Genomic DNA, 16659 nt, shown 5'->3' on the forward strand with positions numbered 1-16659 from the left:
ACTCATTTACATAGGATCCATCTGGATACTGTCAGTAAACCTCCGTGACAGATTTCAATCAAACGCTGCTCAGGCAAGCAGCAAAGTGCAGTGCCTTGCTCTCTTCAATGAATCCTCTTTATTCTATAATGATTAATGCTGTATTATGTTCTATCATGTTATTGTTATTTATTGTTTGTAAGCCACCATGGGATATTTACCTGAATGAAAAGCGGCATAGAAATATAATCAGTCGAACCAATCTTTATTCAAATGTATATCCCAAATAATTTCAAAAAAATACACAGTTAGTAATGCACATTTTTTTGTATTTGATACAAAATTCTAGTCTTTTGGAAAGATCTGACACATCACTATTTTTGGAATTAAGAAGGTTGACTATTGACTGAGGAATCTGCAACAAAGTCTGACTCCATGCAGGACAATGCTATGCTAACCTACTACTCTTCTGATCTAGCTTATTAGTGGCATTTGAGCAACAAAATTCATCTTGATGGTGGTTTCTCAAGTCTTAATATGGCTTAAACTGACCATACCCACTTCCTTTTTTCCTGGACATGAAGGAATGAGGAATGTTAGCCTCAAACTGAGTTGGCAGCCATACTACATGTGACCGACTAGTTACTGGTATGCCTCAGAATGCTCTTTAATGAGATCCCTTTGGAGAGAGGTTCAGTTGTACCTCTCTCCAACGATCCCTTAAAATCCACTATCAATCTATGTCCTCACCACCTACAACTGTGCTAAATAACATCTGTTTATTTATTTCCATATGTCCCACCCTTTTTCCAAGGACCTTGGGGTGGCATACACATTTTCCCCAAATTTATCCTCACAGCAACCCTATTAAGAGAATAGTGACTGGTCCATGGTCATCTTATGACTGAGTCACCCCAGTCCTAGTTTAAGACTAATTCATGGAGGAGGAACCTGTGGCTGTTCATATGTTGTTGGACTCCAACTCACATCAGGCACCGGCAGCGTTGCTAGTGTTCAGCAATAACATCCAACATCTGGGGTGCCACAGCTTCCCTAACCCTTCTCTATTATACCACACTGGTTATCTCTTAATATCAGCAACAAAAACCTGAGATATATTCAGGATGCAAAACCTTTGCCACATGGCAAGCAAAGCAACAAAACAATACCAAAAAAAAACCCGCACAGTGTTTGATGACCAGTCACAGTCTACTAAGGAATCATTGGCCCCCAGGCCAATTGAGTGGAAGCTATCATGCCTCACCCATGTTTAAAAGGACCTAGGACAAAGCTTTATTTCAAAAACCATATGTCCCTGCCGTTCTGAACTAATGCAAGGATGATTCTGGGGCAGAGAAGAAACATTTTAAACATAAATTTAATTGAAATATATTATTGAGATTAATTCCGCAATCCTTTTTCTGTGCTACAGGAAAAATCCACATCAGGTTGATACGAGAACAGCAAGAGGTTTTCTAGAAGTTGCAGAGCTACACAGAAAACACCTTGGAGGACAGCTGCTGTTCGGCCCTGATGGGTTTTTATACACATTCCTTGGTGATGGGATGATCACTATAGATGATATGGAGGAAATGGATGGTTTGAGGTATAATAATTACCAGTCGATAAAATCTTTCTTGTTTATTGTTTCTTTTTCAGCACCACACCCTCTAAAATAATTCTACCACTTAGATGTCCAATACAGATCAGTAATATAATCTTCATCATTGAAAACATGTGCCAATACCCCTCACTCACTATATTTATACAATTCATGTGCTGATCACTTCAGTGAATGAATTAGTATAACAAGATGCAGACCACCATAGAAGCATTAATGCTTAATGGAGGAAAATATATTTTATCCATACTGCTCTGTTTATACTGCTCCCCACTCGATATAGCTAAACACAAGTACCAGTCCTCCAAAATGGAGGAACTCATTTGAGCAAATGTGTCCAGTGAAAATCATAGGTGCATGCAGCATGTCATTTCTGTCTCCTGAAGAGGCCAAACTGAGACATAACAAGTGGAGGCAATCTAGAGCTATGTACAGAGTCAGTATGCTGCATTAAACCCACAGAGATTACTCTTTTGTTGGGTAATTTCCTGTGTTTATCGCACTACTATTTAAATGAATGCTGCCCAGTAAAAATCCTTTTAAAAATCAATTGTGTTATCCTCCAACTTTCTCAGTGATTTTACAGGTTCTGTGTTACGCCTGGATGTAGATACTGATTTCTGCCATGTGCCTTATTCCATACCACGGAGCAACCCACACTTTAACAGCACCAATCAGCCTCCTGAAATTTTTGCCCATGGACTCCACAATCCAGGCAGGTAAGTAGGTTATATTTCTTTTTCAACATGAGCATAAACTAACAAAGAGATAAACACACTTTTAAAAAATTGAATATTCAGAGACAATCCTTCATAGGGAAAGGGAGGAAAAAGACAAGAAAATAATTTAACTGAAAGGGTGTGTGTGTGTGTGTGTGTGTGTGTGTGTGTGTGTGTTCTTCATGGGGATGTATATTTGGAACAAGGTCTTACAACTGTGAAAGAAGATCCATGTGTTCGTTCGGAAATACTGTATTAGTATGTACATTACATTCCAGTCTACTAAACAAATACCCTGTGGTGAACTGGTGTTGCCATAGGGAGATTAGAGTTTAAATCACTTTGCCAGCCATACATCTAAGCACAACAAGAACATGCTCTATGGGGAGCTGCTTCAGGCACCAGGCCTGTTGGAAGACCAACTATTCACTAGAAAGATGTCTACAAATGAGACATGAAGGCTGGCAACATCAACCCTGCTGTGTGGAAATCCCTTGCAAACGACTGCAGTGCCTGGAAAGAACCAGTGAGGTTGTGTATCCACAGCAGTGACCAGAGCAGGAATGACCACCGGGAAGAGCACAGAAAGAAGAAACACCATGGTGTGTCTGCAGCAGTACAACTGGATGCCTTCATCTGCCCCAGCTGCAACAAAACATTCTCTTCCTTATTGATCTCTACAGCCATCAGGCGCTGTAACTCTCCAATGACTTGACTTCACCCCCAAAGGCACACTCTTCCATTGTTTCCCAAGACAGGCGGATGCCGAGCATCAAGTTGTATGAATTTCTTTTGGCTTTTGCACAAATCAGAAACAAACACTCTGGTCCAGGAATTTTCAAAATGGGTTTTTGTGTCTGTCAAAGGGCTTGTTTTTCTAATTTAGTATAAAATATTCAGGTAGTCCTTAAAGAACACAAGAAGAGCCTGCTGGATCCAACCAATGGCTTAACTAGTCCAGCATCCTGCTCTCACAATGGCCAACCAAGATGCCTGTGGGAAACCTGCAACCAGGATCTGAGCACAAGAGCACTCTCCCCTCCTGCAGTTCTGAGCAACTGGTATTCAGAATTTTTACTGCCTCCAACTTTGAAGGCATAGCATAGCCATCATGACTAGTTGTCATCAGTAGCCCTCTCTATGGATCTGTCTAATTCTCTTATAAAGCCATCTAGGTTGGTGGCCATCACTGCCTCAATGTAACTTATGAATTGCAAATGCTTGATACCCTGATTTTAGTGAAACTAAGTGGTTAGCTACATATTACAGCACACACGTAACAGTACGGTAAAGGTAAAGGGCCCCCTGACCATTAGGTCCAGTCATGGCCGACTTGGGTTGCGGCGCTCATCTTGCTTTATTGGCTGAGGGAGCCGGCGTACAGCTTCCAGGTCATGTGGCCAGCATGACTAAGCCGCTTCTGGCGAACCAGAGCAGCACACAGAAACGCCGTTTACCTTCCCACCGGAGCGGTACCTATTTATCTACTTGCACTTTGACGTGCTTTCAAACTGCTAGGTTGGCAACAGGAGCTCACCCCGTCGCAGGGATTCGAACCGCCGACCTTCTGATTGGCAAGTCCTACGCTCTGTGGTTTAACCCACAGCAAAAGAGAAACATATTCAGGAGGGGTGAATCCGATGGCAAGAGAAGCTGCAGAAGGAGAGCCTGTGTTTCCTGTTCCAGTTTCTCCACTCCAAATACCTTCTCCGCTCAACACTAACACATACCCCAGGTTCCAAATGTATGTTTACCCCTTAGTTTCCCCACAATGCCAGTATAAAGTATTTTAGATTTCCACTCAGTAACTCAAACCAGCTGAATAATTTATATAAAATTATAAATAAGTAGTACATCGTAATGCTGCAGCAATTTCCCCGCCTGCGTCAGCAATTAACTCATTCATGTTCCACAACAGTGGCTACGCAAGCATCATCAATAGCAAATCCAACAACATGACAACAGTAGGTTCTAGCCCAGCTTCAAAGTCAAAAGATTTCTGCAACTACACCCACACACCTACATACCACTCCATCTTTCCAGCAAGAGACATTATGACAGTTCAAAGACACATTCCAGCTGGGCAAAAGCATTTAAGGAGTGCTAGGGGCAAAGCCAGAACGAGTTGTGGTCTGGGGTGGGGTGGGTAAAGGATTGTCTGGAGGATAATACATAGAGAACCAGAGGGCCATATTCACCTCCCAGGCTAAGGTTTCCAACTTGCATAGTAAACAAACCTTATAAGAATGGTCATTTACATGCACTTGAGGATCAGCATTTCAGCATGGAAAGCATTGTTTTGTATTTTGGTATAGAAGCAAAGTGGTAAATGACAGAAGGTTTGCTGTTTCATCTCTCTTTTAACATGCTGTTGAACAGGTGTGCCGTGGATCGTCAACCAACTGATGTAAATATTAATTTAACAATACTTTGTTCAGACTCCAATGGGAAGAACAGGTCCTCAGCAAGAATCCTTCAGATAATAAAGGGGAAAGATTATGGTAAGTCCTATAATACGTACAGTATATTTAGATAGCCTTCCAAGAATGTGTAGGATAGTGAGTACAGCCCTACAGGCATATCTAATATGTAATATGTGAAAGGAAGCAAAAGGAAGATTTTAAAAATATTTTTACCATTACACTCCTTTCAAATTAAAGTATTTCTAGTCTCATAATTACAGATACATGATTTTAAAATGTTGCAGCATTATCTACAACCCAGAACAGAGTTATGAGCACTTAGGACCCATTGAAATCAGTGGAACTTGAAAGCATGACTAGCCCTCTTCTAGATTTCAGCTTTAGCTATTGCACATATTTGTGGGTACATTTTATAAATGCCATACTAAAGAGTGATGTGGTTTATTAAGCCACAGTTCCAGTGGAATTCTGGGTTATTCTAATGAAGATGAAACAAAGCAATTTTGTGATGCAAAATTATGACCACCCAGGGAAGAATGCAATTAAAGTACTGTGGTCCCTTGCTTAAAAGAATAATTTATCAGATTGCATAATATTGTCTTACTTACCCTAAAAGCTTAACATGCAAATTCATTTTCCAAAATTTAAGGAAAAAATAAGTGCAGTAGTCTCCAGCTTGCTAGAGTCTAGCAAACAAAAATCATGTCTGTGCCAATCATTTAAAATTATATATTTTCGGAAAACAAGGAAGAATCTTGTGGCATCTTAACGAGTAATGAAAATGTAAGATTTTGTAGACTAGAATCCACTTCATCTGAGGAGTGAAGTGGAGAGAGAAAACAGTCGTGCAAGATGCAGTCAAATGGTAATGAAATGCAAAAAGTAGACTGTGAAAATTCCTTTAAAGCATGCATAGGACTGTGCTGCATAAGATCTAATGCTGGACAAATGTTGCTGACTAAAGAAACTGTAATGTTATTTTAGCTTAAATTCTACCTTGCATTTTCTGGTTTTGCAGCACTGGGGTTGTTGAAATACAAATATCCTGATTTTTTACTCTCCTCTTTCAATTAAAACATGTCTTTAACAAACGAAATTGCATTTAATCTAACACTATGGTAGTTCCTTTTTAGAAAGCGAGCCTTCACTTTTGGAATTCAAGCCATTCAGTAGTGGGCCATTGGTTGGTGGATTTGTATACAGAGGCTGCCAGTCTGAAAGACTTTATGGAAGTTACATATTTGCAGACCGTAATGGGTAAGTTTCTTTAAAACTCGCACAAAAGCAATACAGATGTAGCCCCCCTCATAGTAAGTGCCTGCATCTTCTTCCTCCCACACATGGCAACTACTAAGCACCCTTTTCACCCATTTATGAAGTCACCATTTCCTCTGATGCTGTAGACTGTTTTATGCCCCTGCTTTCATCTTCACCTACATTCCCTTTCCTCCTCCTCCCGCCTTTTCGGCAACCACCCCTTTTTCTCCCTGCCCCCTTACTTTATCTCAACTGTCCCTTGCGCATAGATCACCCCCATTTCCATGCCTTCTCCTCTCTCCTAGTCTGCAGTCCCCTTTGTGCACACATCCCATGCTGATATATGCTACTGTATGTTTAAGATGAACAGCTTCTTAAGAGCAAGCCTGTCGGTTAGTTTGTTCAGTTAGGGAAGGTTATGTTCAGTTAATGGATGTTGCACATGTATGGGTGTTTGCTTGTTAGAAAATATCTGGTCGAAATTACTACATCGAATCTGGGACTTCGTGTTGAAGAAAACACATGGTACCAGGAGTGAAATACATTGTGTATAGGTTCTGTGGGATATTTGAGGGCTCCACATCTTTCGGCGAGTGGTAGATCCGTTGTTGTTCCCAAGAGAGGGCGGAATCAAAAGCTACACCTATCGGGGCCAAACTGCGGGAGGCAGTGGTAGACAGGAGTGCCTGGCGTGCTCTGGTCCATGGGGTCACGAAGAGTCGGACACGACTAAATGACTAAACAACAACAACATCAGGGGTGGAGGAAGGGGGTATGGTGGGGGCGGTCTGCCCCGGGTGTCACCACTGACTGGGGTAACAAAATGGCAGGCGGCACTCACCGTGGGGTGTGCAGCGCGCCCGAGCCATGCGTCTCTCCTGGCCCGCTCGCCTCCTCCTCCCCGGCTATAGGGTGGCAGAGTTGGAGGAGGCAGGCAGACTCCTAGGAGGCCCCGCAGAGCGTCCTGCCCTGGCTGGCCCCACCCCCGCATGCAGCTGCCCCAGCCCCTGGGCGCAGATCACACATGCCGCCCCAGGCACCAGATCAGCTTGCTCCGCTGCTGTAACCAATCACATGGAAAGCCTTTTAGAGCACCTCAAGTAGCTTTCAGTGACCAAAGCATAATAGGTCTGGATTCATCAAAACATTGTGCTATGTCAATCCGTTTCATATTTCATAAGAATTTATCAGTGCTCAGAGGCACAAAGTATAATCTGGATTGTAGGCTTTATGGCTCAGATTTTAAAGGACTCCATCTTACATACGTTCATTATAGTTCTAGATTTTATTGGTGCAAAGCACACTGTGTAACATTTTGTCCCTTTTTTAATTTGTGTTTACAGAAATTTTTTAACACTGCAACAGAGCCCCGTGACCAAACAGTGGCAAGAGAAACCACTTTGTCTGGGCAACAGTGGTTCATGTAGAGGTTTCTTTTCAGGACATATCTTGGGATTTGGTGAAGATGAAGTAGGTAAGACAAAAACAGCTTCTTTAGGATATTATTATATTTATAAGAAAAACTTGGCCAAGATGTGTCTTGTGTTATCTATCTATCTATCTACATATGTGTGCATTTATAAAAGTTCTATATTGCGATTCAATACATTATTATCAGGGTGGTTCACAAGAAAAAAGAAACAAGATAATATTTTAAAATGTAATAAGTTGAAAGCAAACAATAAAACACTAGGATTTAAAAGTAGCAATAAGATACTCAAATATTAAAAGCTCATCAGATATTAAAAGCCTGGGGAAATTTAAAAAAATCTTCCCCTGGGACCCAAAATAACTTAGTGTAGGCACCAGGAGAGCCTTTCTAGAGAATACCATAAACAGGTCAATACCAAGAAGGCCCTGTCACCTCTTGCCTCAATTAGAGATTTTTTTATATATTAAGCAATTTATAAATGTGTTTAAATAAATAAAAACTTCAGATAGTGTGGGTGCTCAAGAAGGGGCTCCAAAGATAGAAGTGGACTTTCCTTCTGATATCCACATCCTAATCTGTGCAGAGCCTTAAAAGTAAGCACTGGCACTTGGAATAGTACTAGAACAAAAGCCAATGGAGCTACATAAGCACAGGCAAGATATATTCTCAACAACAGCTCCAGTTAGTAACCTATGGGTTGCGTTTTCTACTGCTTACCATTTTTTTAGCAGTCTTCAGAGATACTCACCTACAACGCATTGCAGTAGTCTAAACAGGAGGTTTCCAGAACATGGACAAGCTATCTCCGTAATGCACAGTGTACTGTGCATCTCAAGCACAGAATGTATATTCAGATCTTTAGACTTTGACCAGGGGGTCCCGGGTTCAGTTTCCATGCCCTGCTGTCAATCTTTGGGGCTTTATCAGCCAAGTTGTTCTTTATCAGTTCTGTTAGCTTTTTAAAAAAAACAAAAAAAGAAAGAAACCAGAAATACTAATGTAAAGCAGAATTAAATAATTATTGTAATATCCTTGCCGCACAACAAGAAAGAGCCACAAATTGTACATTAACTTTTCAGTTTTTTAGTGGATACCACTAATCATTTATGGTATGCGTTTTCTTAACAGGTGAGGTCTACATCTTAGCAAGCAGTAAAAGCATGACACACTCTCACAATGGGAAGCTCTACAAAATTGTTGACCCCAAAAGGTAAGAGATGCTTTAGTAAGTGAGTGAGGTGCTGATTACCTAGAGGTGAGGCAGTGGCGAGGTGGACATTGTACAAGCACATAGGTGGAACCAATCCAGTACACCTTCCTGTGCATTTGCACTATGCTACCCTCCCCTCTTCCTCCCAGTAAGCAGCACCGGCTCACCTGCCACAAGGAGGCCTTTTTTTCAGCCAGAACTCTCCAGAGCTCAGTTCCGGCACCACTCAGGTGGGCACCATAGCCATTATAAGAGAACAAGGGAGGTATTCATGGTGAGTTTTGGTACCTCTTTCCCCCCCCCCCATTTTTTAAAAGAAAAACAGCACTGCCAAGAGTCACACAGCTAAGCAGAGAGAAAATGGACTTATCCAGACTTACCTTTCCTCTGTTATTTCCAGGCACAGTCCAAGCACCCACCCACCCTTTTTTCTCTCTCCAGAGCCTTCCCTATGAAAACCCACTCTTTGTCATTCAAATGAATAAGCTTTCAAAATCATGAGTAAAATATTAAAACAACAGCTTTTTTATTGGAAATGGAGAAGGTACTGTGGAGTATTGTGGAGGCAGGGTAGTCCATCAATACTTGGATGTGTAGACTCTTGAGATGTGCAGGAAATGGCAAAGTGGCATGGAAGCTGAAATAAGAGGGCTCTGCTTTGACAGAGGGGTATAAGTGATTCAGAATTTTGAACAACCTAACAGTAAATTAATAACATATAGGAAAGTTCCATTACTTTGTCATGTATCTGCTACTGAAATGTTATTAATTAAGAAGCAGATGTTACTGCAGTCAATCAAGCATACTATATTTGTTTTATTTATGAATTCTAGGTGGAAAAGTATTTTTGCAAAACAAATCTTGCTGGCTTCATTTGGATTGTTTAGTCTGTTGGTGTGTGGATTTAGGCGAATTTTACACCTTTAATCCACTATTAGTATCTAATTACAAGGGGGTTGCTTTGTTTGACCTTGGCTTTGTGCTCCTGTTGCCTCGGCGATTAGGGTGGTCTCAAAATGACATACCTGAAAGGCCAGACCTCCCAATGCAGAGTTCCTGGTTAGCTATTTAATGTGTGGCAGAGGGTAATGCATCTGGCTAGAATAAGACAAGAGTGGGAAATATACTGTGCTAATGACACTATGTACTCTGGCATACATTCGAAATGAAACCGATTTAAAAAATGGAAAGCCAGGAAATATTTTGTTAAGATAGCAGCACTAGAGGATTTCACAAGATTTTTTTTTACGGGTGTTTTGGCATGTGGGCAAAATTGCATTGAAATCATTATTTCACACTCAGTACAGCTTTTGAATGAAATGGCTAGATCTAAAGCACACTTAGAAAAGTGCTCTGTACAACTAAGGCCACGTGGCTCTTTGCACAGCATTGCCATAGTACTGTTCTCCCATGTATGTGCAGTGCTTAGTACAGATGGAAATATACCAGTGGGCTTTCCCTGCCAGTCTGCACAGAATTCCCTTGTTACTTCTCTGCAGTAGGATTCCACACCAGTTTCTGTAAGTGGAAGGCAGAGCAGTAGCTCTGCTCTTGTTTGATGCAAGCAGCAGGATTCCGTAGGGATAGAACATGAAAAACTGCTCTTCTGTACATGCAACATCCCAAGTACATGCAACATTTCCTAATACCCTTTAAATACACCAAGCATTTCTTCCTAGAATAAATAGAACAGACCTGCTAGATGTCTAGTCAATAAGAACTGACATTTATCTTAAAAACTGGATCTTATCAGATGCACAGAAAAACTGAAGAAATTTTGCTTAACTGAGCTTCAAGTGGGTAAGATAGCATTTTCACAATAAGTAAAGCTCTCAGACCCAGGGGAATTAACAATACAATACAATCAAAATACAAGTCAAGCCTTTCAGGTGATAATAGGTCATGGTATGAGGCTGTCAGTGGCCCAATGTGCTTTTGGAAGCCACTGAGTTGGAATTGTCTGCTCCAAGAACTGCCTCACATTTGATAGTGATGAAAGTCAATAAAATGATTTTCTGAAATTCATATACATGATACACAATCCGTCACTTCAAAGAATGAACAGGCCGAACCCTGAACACTGCTTCTGTCACCTTTACAACTGCATTGCATTTGTGGGGAGAAGAGAAAGGTGAGGAGCCTTGAGAGCTGACCACCACTGTCAGGGGTTGGTGCTGCCAAAGCTAGCAGAGATAAAACTCCAGGCTCACAGCCAGTCTCTGTCTTGAAGATTTATTTACAAAGTTCAAATGGTTACAAGAGCTTCAAAGGCATGTCCTTGCCTGTCTCCCTCAGATGCCTCGAATGGCTTTTTCTTACTCCTCCTCCCCCAGCAGGCCAATCGACGAAAGACCCGCCTCTTACTTCCTCTGTTCCGTGAATAGCTAGTTCTGGGCTCGGAATCCCCCCTCCCTGTTTCTTCTTCGGAGTCAGATGAGAAGCTGCTAATAAGCTCTTTCGGCTCTCTATAAGTGCTGGTCTCCCCCCTCGGCTCTCTAGCCGTTTGCACTTGCCCGACAACCACATACCGTATTTTTTGCACCATAACACTCACTTTTTTCCTCCTAGAAAGTAAGGGGAAATGTCTGTGCGTGTTATGGAGGGAATGCCTACAGGTGGCGGGGGGATCTGCTGCAGTTGTGAGCAGAGGATCCATGGTTCCCCTTCCTTCCCTGCTCTGTGGCTCGCTTTGAAACAGCAAAGCGGGAGAAGAGCCGCTGAGTGGGGAGGAGAGAGGGACAGAGAGCCTGCTTCTTTAAAGGAGCAAAGCGGGAGAGGAGGGGAGCCGCTTACACGAGTGTAAGCGGCTCCTGTCCGGTTGGCTCCTTTAAAGAAAGGAGAGGAGAGAAGAGGAGCCTTCTCCTCTTATACCCCTCTTCTTCATTATTAGCAGCATCCTTCTCCACCCACCCCACGCATGCTTCTTCTCCCCTTAAACCCCTCTTCTGCATTATTAGCAGCATCCTTCTCCACACACCCCACACGTTCCTTCTCCCCTTAAACCCCTCTTCTGTATTATTAGCAGCATCCTTCTCCACACATCCCACGCGTGCTCCTTGTCCCTTGAGTGCTTTTCCTTCCCTCCCCACTTAAAACGTGGTTACAAAGCACAGATCCACAGGGATCCTCAGGATTTTTGCACTGGGTCACCCTAAATTCACCATCAGATCACATAGCATGTCCATGGCTACACCTTGCACCCAAAAAATCACGCACCCACTGTTGCCTGGGGCTGCAGTGGTGCAAAAACGTGGTTACAAAGCATGGATCCACATGGATCCTCGGGATTTTTGCATTGGGCTACTCCAAACTCACTGTCAGATCACATGTCTGTGGCCACAGCATGAACCACAAAAATCATACATCCACTGTTTCGTTTAGAATATTTTTTTTCTTGTTTTCCTCCTCTAAAAACTATGTGCGTGTTATGGTCAGGTGCGTGTTATAGAGCGAAAAATACGGGTACCTCCTAGTGTTCCAGGAGAGGTGACTCCTCCCTCTTGCCCCCAACTGCTACTACAGGGCTACTCATGAACCATCTTGCCTTGAAAGGAGGACAAATACGGCTTTCCATAAGTTTCCTCACCCTCTAATTTGCTGCTACTGTTTCATTCTAGAGACGCATTCATGATTCTTGATCTATTTGTTTTTTTAATGTAAACCACTTTGTAAGGTTTGCCTGAAAAGCAGCATTGAGATATCGTAAAATAAATTGCTATTGGCTTCTCCTGTACAGCAGAAGTTTTCCACACGTCATTAGTCATATCTGTGCTCAGCCTTCATAGAGATGAGGAAAGTCTTCATTGCCAAGCTGCCTGAAGTAAGGCAACAACACTTCAAGGAACAACTTTCATCATAATAAGGGGGTTTCAGGTGCCCTCCACATGCTTTGGAAGAACTCAGATGGGGGTTGCAGAGCCGCAAAGAGCAGGCTCACCACCATTGCTGACACACACTGTGGCCACACATATCTGCATGTTCAATCACTATGTGAGGAAACTCCACAGTTCTTGTATAAAATCCCTTTCGACACCAACCAGATGCACAGATTGTGGGGAAGGAGTGCCGCCCACATGTTCCTACAATCCCCCTCAGCCATCTTTTCAACATATTGTTGGTCTTTTGAACTCCCTTAATATTAACCCTGCTCAAGAGCACAGGCAGGTTTTTCAGTATTTAAATAGGGATGCCATGAAACAATAACCCTGTTTCATTATTTTGTCTTCTTTTAATTGAAATTTAATTTGCTCCTGTTTGTACATTCATTCCCACCTTCTTCCACAGTGAGGGCATTTCCCACATTTTATAAAGTTTTAAAAGCAACATTTCCTTATTTACCTGTCATGCTTCTTGCTCCATTTCTTCTCTAAATTTCTTTGCAGGGAGAGCACAACAAATGCCTTGCAGACATATCTAGCTTCTCTCCCTCCCTTCTGGAGGGATTTATTTTTTGAATGTTGCATTAGTACACATGAAGCTGTAAATAGTCATGAGCAAAAGAAACCCACAAAGAAACAAATCTGAGAGCTACAAGCGTGTACGTATATGGAAAATGAGCAAACTAACATGGGGCAATGGAAAGAAGCATGAAACTGTGCTGGTGGTGGTTCAGATATGTCTTACCTGGCTAGCCTTAGACCAGGCATGTCCAAAGTCCGTTTCGGGGGCCTAATCATCTGAAACCTCAACAACTTCAATCCTTAAAAAAGGTCAACAACTTTGGTTGGCCCTCGTGGCCCTCCACTTCATCAAATCTGGCCCTCTTTGAAAAAAGTTTGGACACCACTGCCTTAGACAAATAATGATCTTTCAGCCAAATCTGATGAACATGTTTGAGGAATGAGATAAGAACTGCTGCAGAATACTTTATTTACCCTGTCCTGTATAAATGAGCACCAATGACATTTAGCTCACTTTTCTTGTACTTTTGGAGTAGTTTTCCTATGCACTGTACAAACACTTCTGGCACAAATAACATCATTCAGTTCTGTTTCATTTGTAAGGAGCACTTTACGTTAGAAGACATGAATTAATAATAAAGAGCATAAAACTGCAATCTATATAACTTTGTGGGGGGGAACCCTACTTTAAGGTAGTGATTCCTCAGGATGATTTCAGACCCTTTTACAACCCTATGATTCCATAAAACACGCAGAATGAAAACCTCTTCTCCACAATTATCTTCTTATGCCCGATTGCCTTTAAATAATACTGTGGAACTATGCAATATAAAGCTGTCAGCAAACAGCAGTTGACCGGGGAATCCACCCAAGTAGACCATGAGATTCCCTTGGATTTAAAATGTACCTAATCCTTAAAGTCATTCGCAGTTGTAGAAGCCCAGAACGAGTGCTTCAAAATACATATGTATATTTAGAATAACATAATTAGCTCATTTTCCTATCTACGTGCAGCTGCCTTCCTTGTGGGTGAAACATGCACATTAACTTTCTTTGAATTTGTAAACCCAAAGACTTTAAACTTTGTAACATCAGTTATGGGGGGGGGGGTGTTATTATTTTTAAAGTCACATCTTAATCCATGCACAGGGCACTTCCATTCCCCCTCTCTTCCTTTCTAACATTGGCTATTAAGGACCTCTTTGTGTACTTCATTTTATAAGGCAAAAAAATACCTCTTTGGTTTATATTTTGCCTGTTTTCAGATGCATACACGGAGCTGCTTTCTCTGCTGCCGTAAAGAATGTAATACATAATTGAGCAGCTTTAGCCCCGTAAGCCAGTTTCTTTCCCGATTCATCCGTCAAAGTGCTATGCAAGTGGCCCCCTAAATTGATAAATTCCCACAGTGCCTGTTGACCCAGCTGCCAAGGCCTCATGCAGCAGGTGTTGTTTTCATGACCACCCTGACAGTAATACAAACTGTTTAGCAGTTGCATTGACCTCACAGCTATTAACACTGATACAGGCTCCGCTGGGGACTAGTTTTCAAATATGACAGAATTTCTTAAAGACTAGAGGTCATGAACAAGTATACCATATAAGAATAAATTTGATATGCTGCTGGGTTTAAAAATCTGAAAGCAGGGAAGGCTCTTTTTCTTCCTCCCCACATCGTTCCCTTGTAGTAAATCAAGTAATGAGCTCTTGGCATGCCTCCCAGCACTGAAAGCAAATGTACTGAAAAATCATACCTGAAGGGGTGCTGTGTTTATGCTAGAGAAGTAGTTACTTATTTGTTTTATTTAAAGAATTTTTAACCTGACTTTTAGGGCACACTGCCCTCACAAGGCAGTTTGTATTCAAATAAAATAAAATACAGTAATAGCAAACATACCATTAAATTAAAATTCATTATATTCAAAACAAAAGCATTAGCTGCTAAACATTATTTTTATGCAGCTGATTAACCAAATACAGACCAGGGGGGAAAACATATTCAGGGTTTTCTTTAAAACCAAGAGTGATGAAGCCTCTGTTGGTGATTAGGCCTAAGGAGAAATTAATTAGAAAATGTTTGCATTGCTGTCCTCTGAAGAAAAGTTTTGATTCTTTCCTTTGGTCCCACTTCCTCTTCCATCACACCTGGATAAAGACAATTTTAGGTGGGATTTCTGCCACTGACAGGGGAATGGGGTTTCATAACGTCCCCTCAAATCTATAATTGTTGTTGTAAAGATAGCCTTTGACATTGCTGGTGGGTGTGCATTTGAATGCATGTTTGTGTAAACCTGTTGTTGTTGTTTATTTGCATACCACCCTTTATCTGAAGATCACAGAGAGGTTCACAACATAAAAATATAAAACGAAAACCCAAAATACATAATAAAAGTAAGAACAACAAGAAAAAATAAACCCTTCTCCCACAAACACATTTAAAAGGGTGTATAGAGTGTAATTAGCCAAAGACCTGCTTATAGAGAAATGTTTTCACCTGGTGCCTAAAGATATATAATGTGGGCACCAGGTGAGCCTCCCTGGGGAGAGCATTCCACAAATGGGGAGCCACTGCAGAAAAGGCCTGTTCTCATGTTACCACCCTCCAGACTGCTTGTGGCACACAAAGAAATGACTCAGATGATGATTGCAGGGTCTGGGCTGGTTTACATGGGGAGAGCAGTTGGGCCAGGATCAATGTAATATGCTCAAACCATCTTACCCTAGTGAGCAAACTGGCCCCAAAATTCTGCACCAGCTGAACTTTCCAAAGCATCGTCAAAGGCAGCCTTATGTATAATGCATTGCAGTCATCTAACCTAGAGGTTACCAGAGCATAGGCAACAGGCGTTAGACTATCCAAGTCCAGATAGGGGCACAGCTGGGCCACCAGCTGAAGCTGATGGAAGACACTCCACACCATTAAGACAAAGTGACCCTCAACTGACAGCAAAGGATCCAGGAATTACCCCCAAGCTATGTACCCACTTCTTCAGAGGGGGTGTAATCTCATCAAGAGCAGGCAGCCTCTCATCCATGCAGTCTAGAGAACTGCCCACTACCAGTGCCTCAATCTTCTCTGGATGGAGCTTCAGTTTGTTGGCTCCCATCCAGTCCATTACCAAGGCAAGACAAGGGTCCAGCACGTCCACTGCCACATCTGCAGATATAAAGAAGAAGTAGAACTGTGTGTCATCAGCATATGTTGCGGCTTACTGCTTCTGGGCTTGGAACAGAGACCCAAAAAAGAGATCCCATGAACAGGGCTTTCAGGAAGAAAAGTACATGTCAGCGTGAAACTGCATGCAGGCATACACATGCGCCGTTGTATGTAATATACAGTGACTGATTATGTCAAACACAGGGCTGCCAAATCACATTGATAGAGGCTCCTAAGTATGAAGATCAGCTTAAGCCTCTGGAACTCATGAAGTGGTTTGCTCCCCTGACTTGTCCATGACTCCGGCTTCACTTATCATTCTGTTGGCTCTGCTGAGAGGCCAGCTGCCTTTGGCTTTCCTTCAAGCGTCACCTCACAGCAGCCATTCCATCAGGCTCCAGCAGAGGGAGAGAATGGAAGCAGGGCTATTCCATCGGTGCTGAAAGACAAGCTTCCTGTGT

The 16659-nt window shown here is 42.1% G+C and overlaps 1 protein-coding gene across 1 annotated transcript in view; it reads left to right on the top strand.

Moving 5' to 3' along the window:
* HHIP (hedgehog interacting protein) overlaps positions 1–16659 on the top strand; it is a 69335-nt gene that overhangs the window by 48015 nt on the left and 4661 nt on the right. Inside the window, 6 exon segments of the mRNA XM_028743637.2 lie at positions 1412–1585; positions 2176–2319; positions 4699–4820; positions 5876–5999; positions 7343–7473; positions 8560–8641. Of these exon segments, the coding sequence (XP_028599470.2) occupies positions 1412–1585; positions 2176–2319; positions 4699–4820; positions 5876–5999; positions 7343–7473; positions 8560–8641 (777 nt within the window).

Source organism: Podarcis muralis, chromosome 9 (assembly GCF_964188315.1).
Source record: "Podarcis muralis chromosome 9, rPodMur119.hap1.1, whole genome shotgun sequence".
NCBI lineage: Eukaryota > Metazoa > Chordata > Lepidosauria > Squamata > Lacertidae > Podarcis > Podarcis muralis.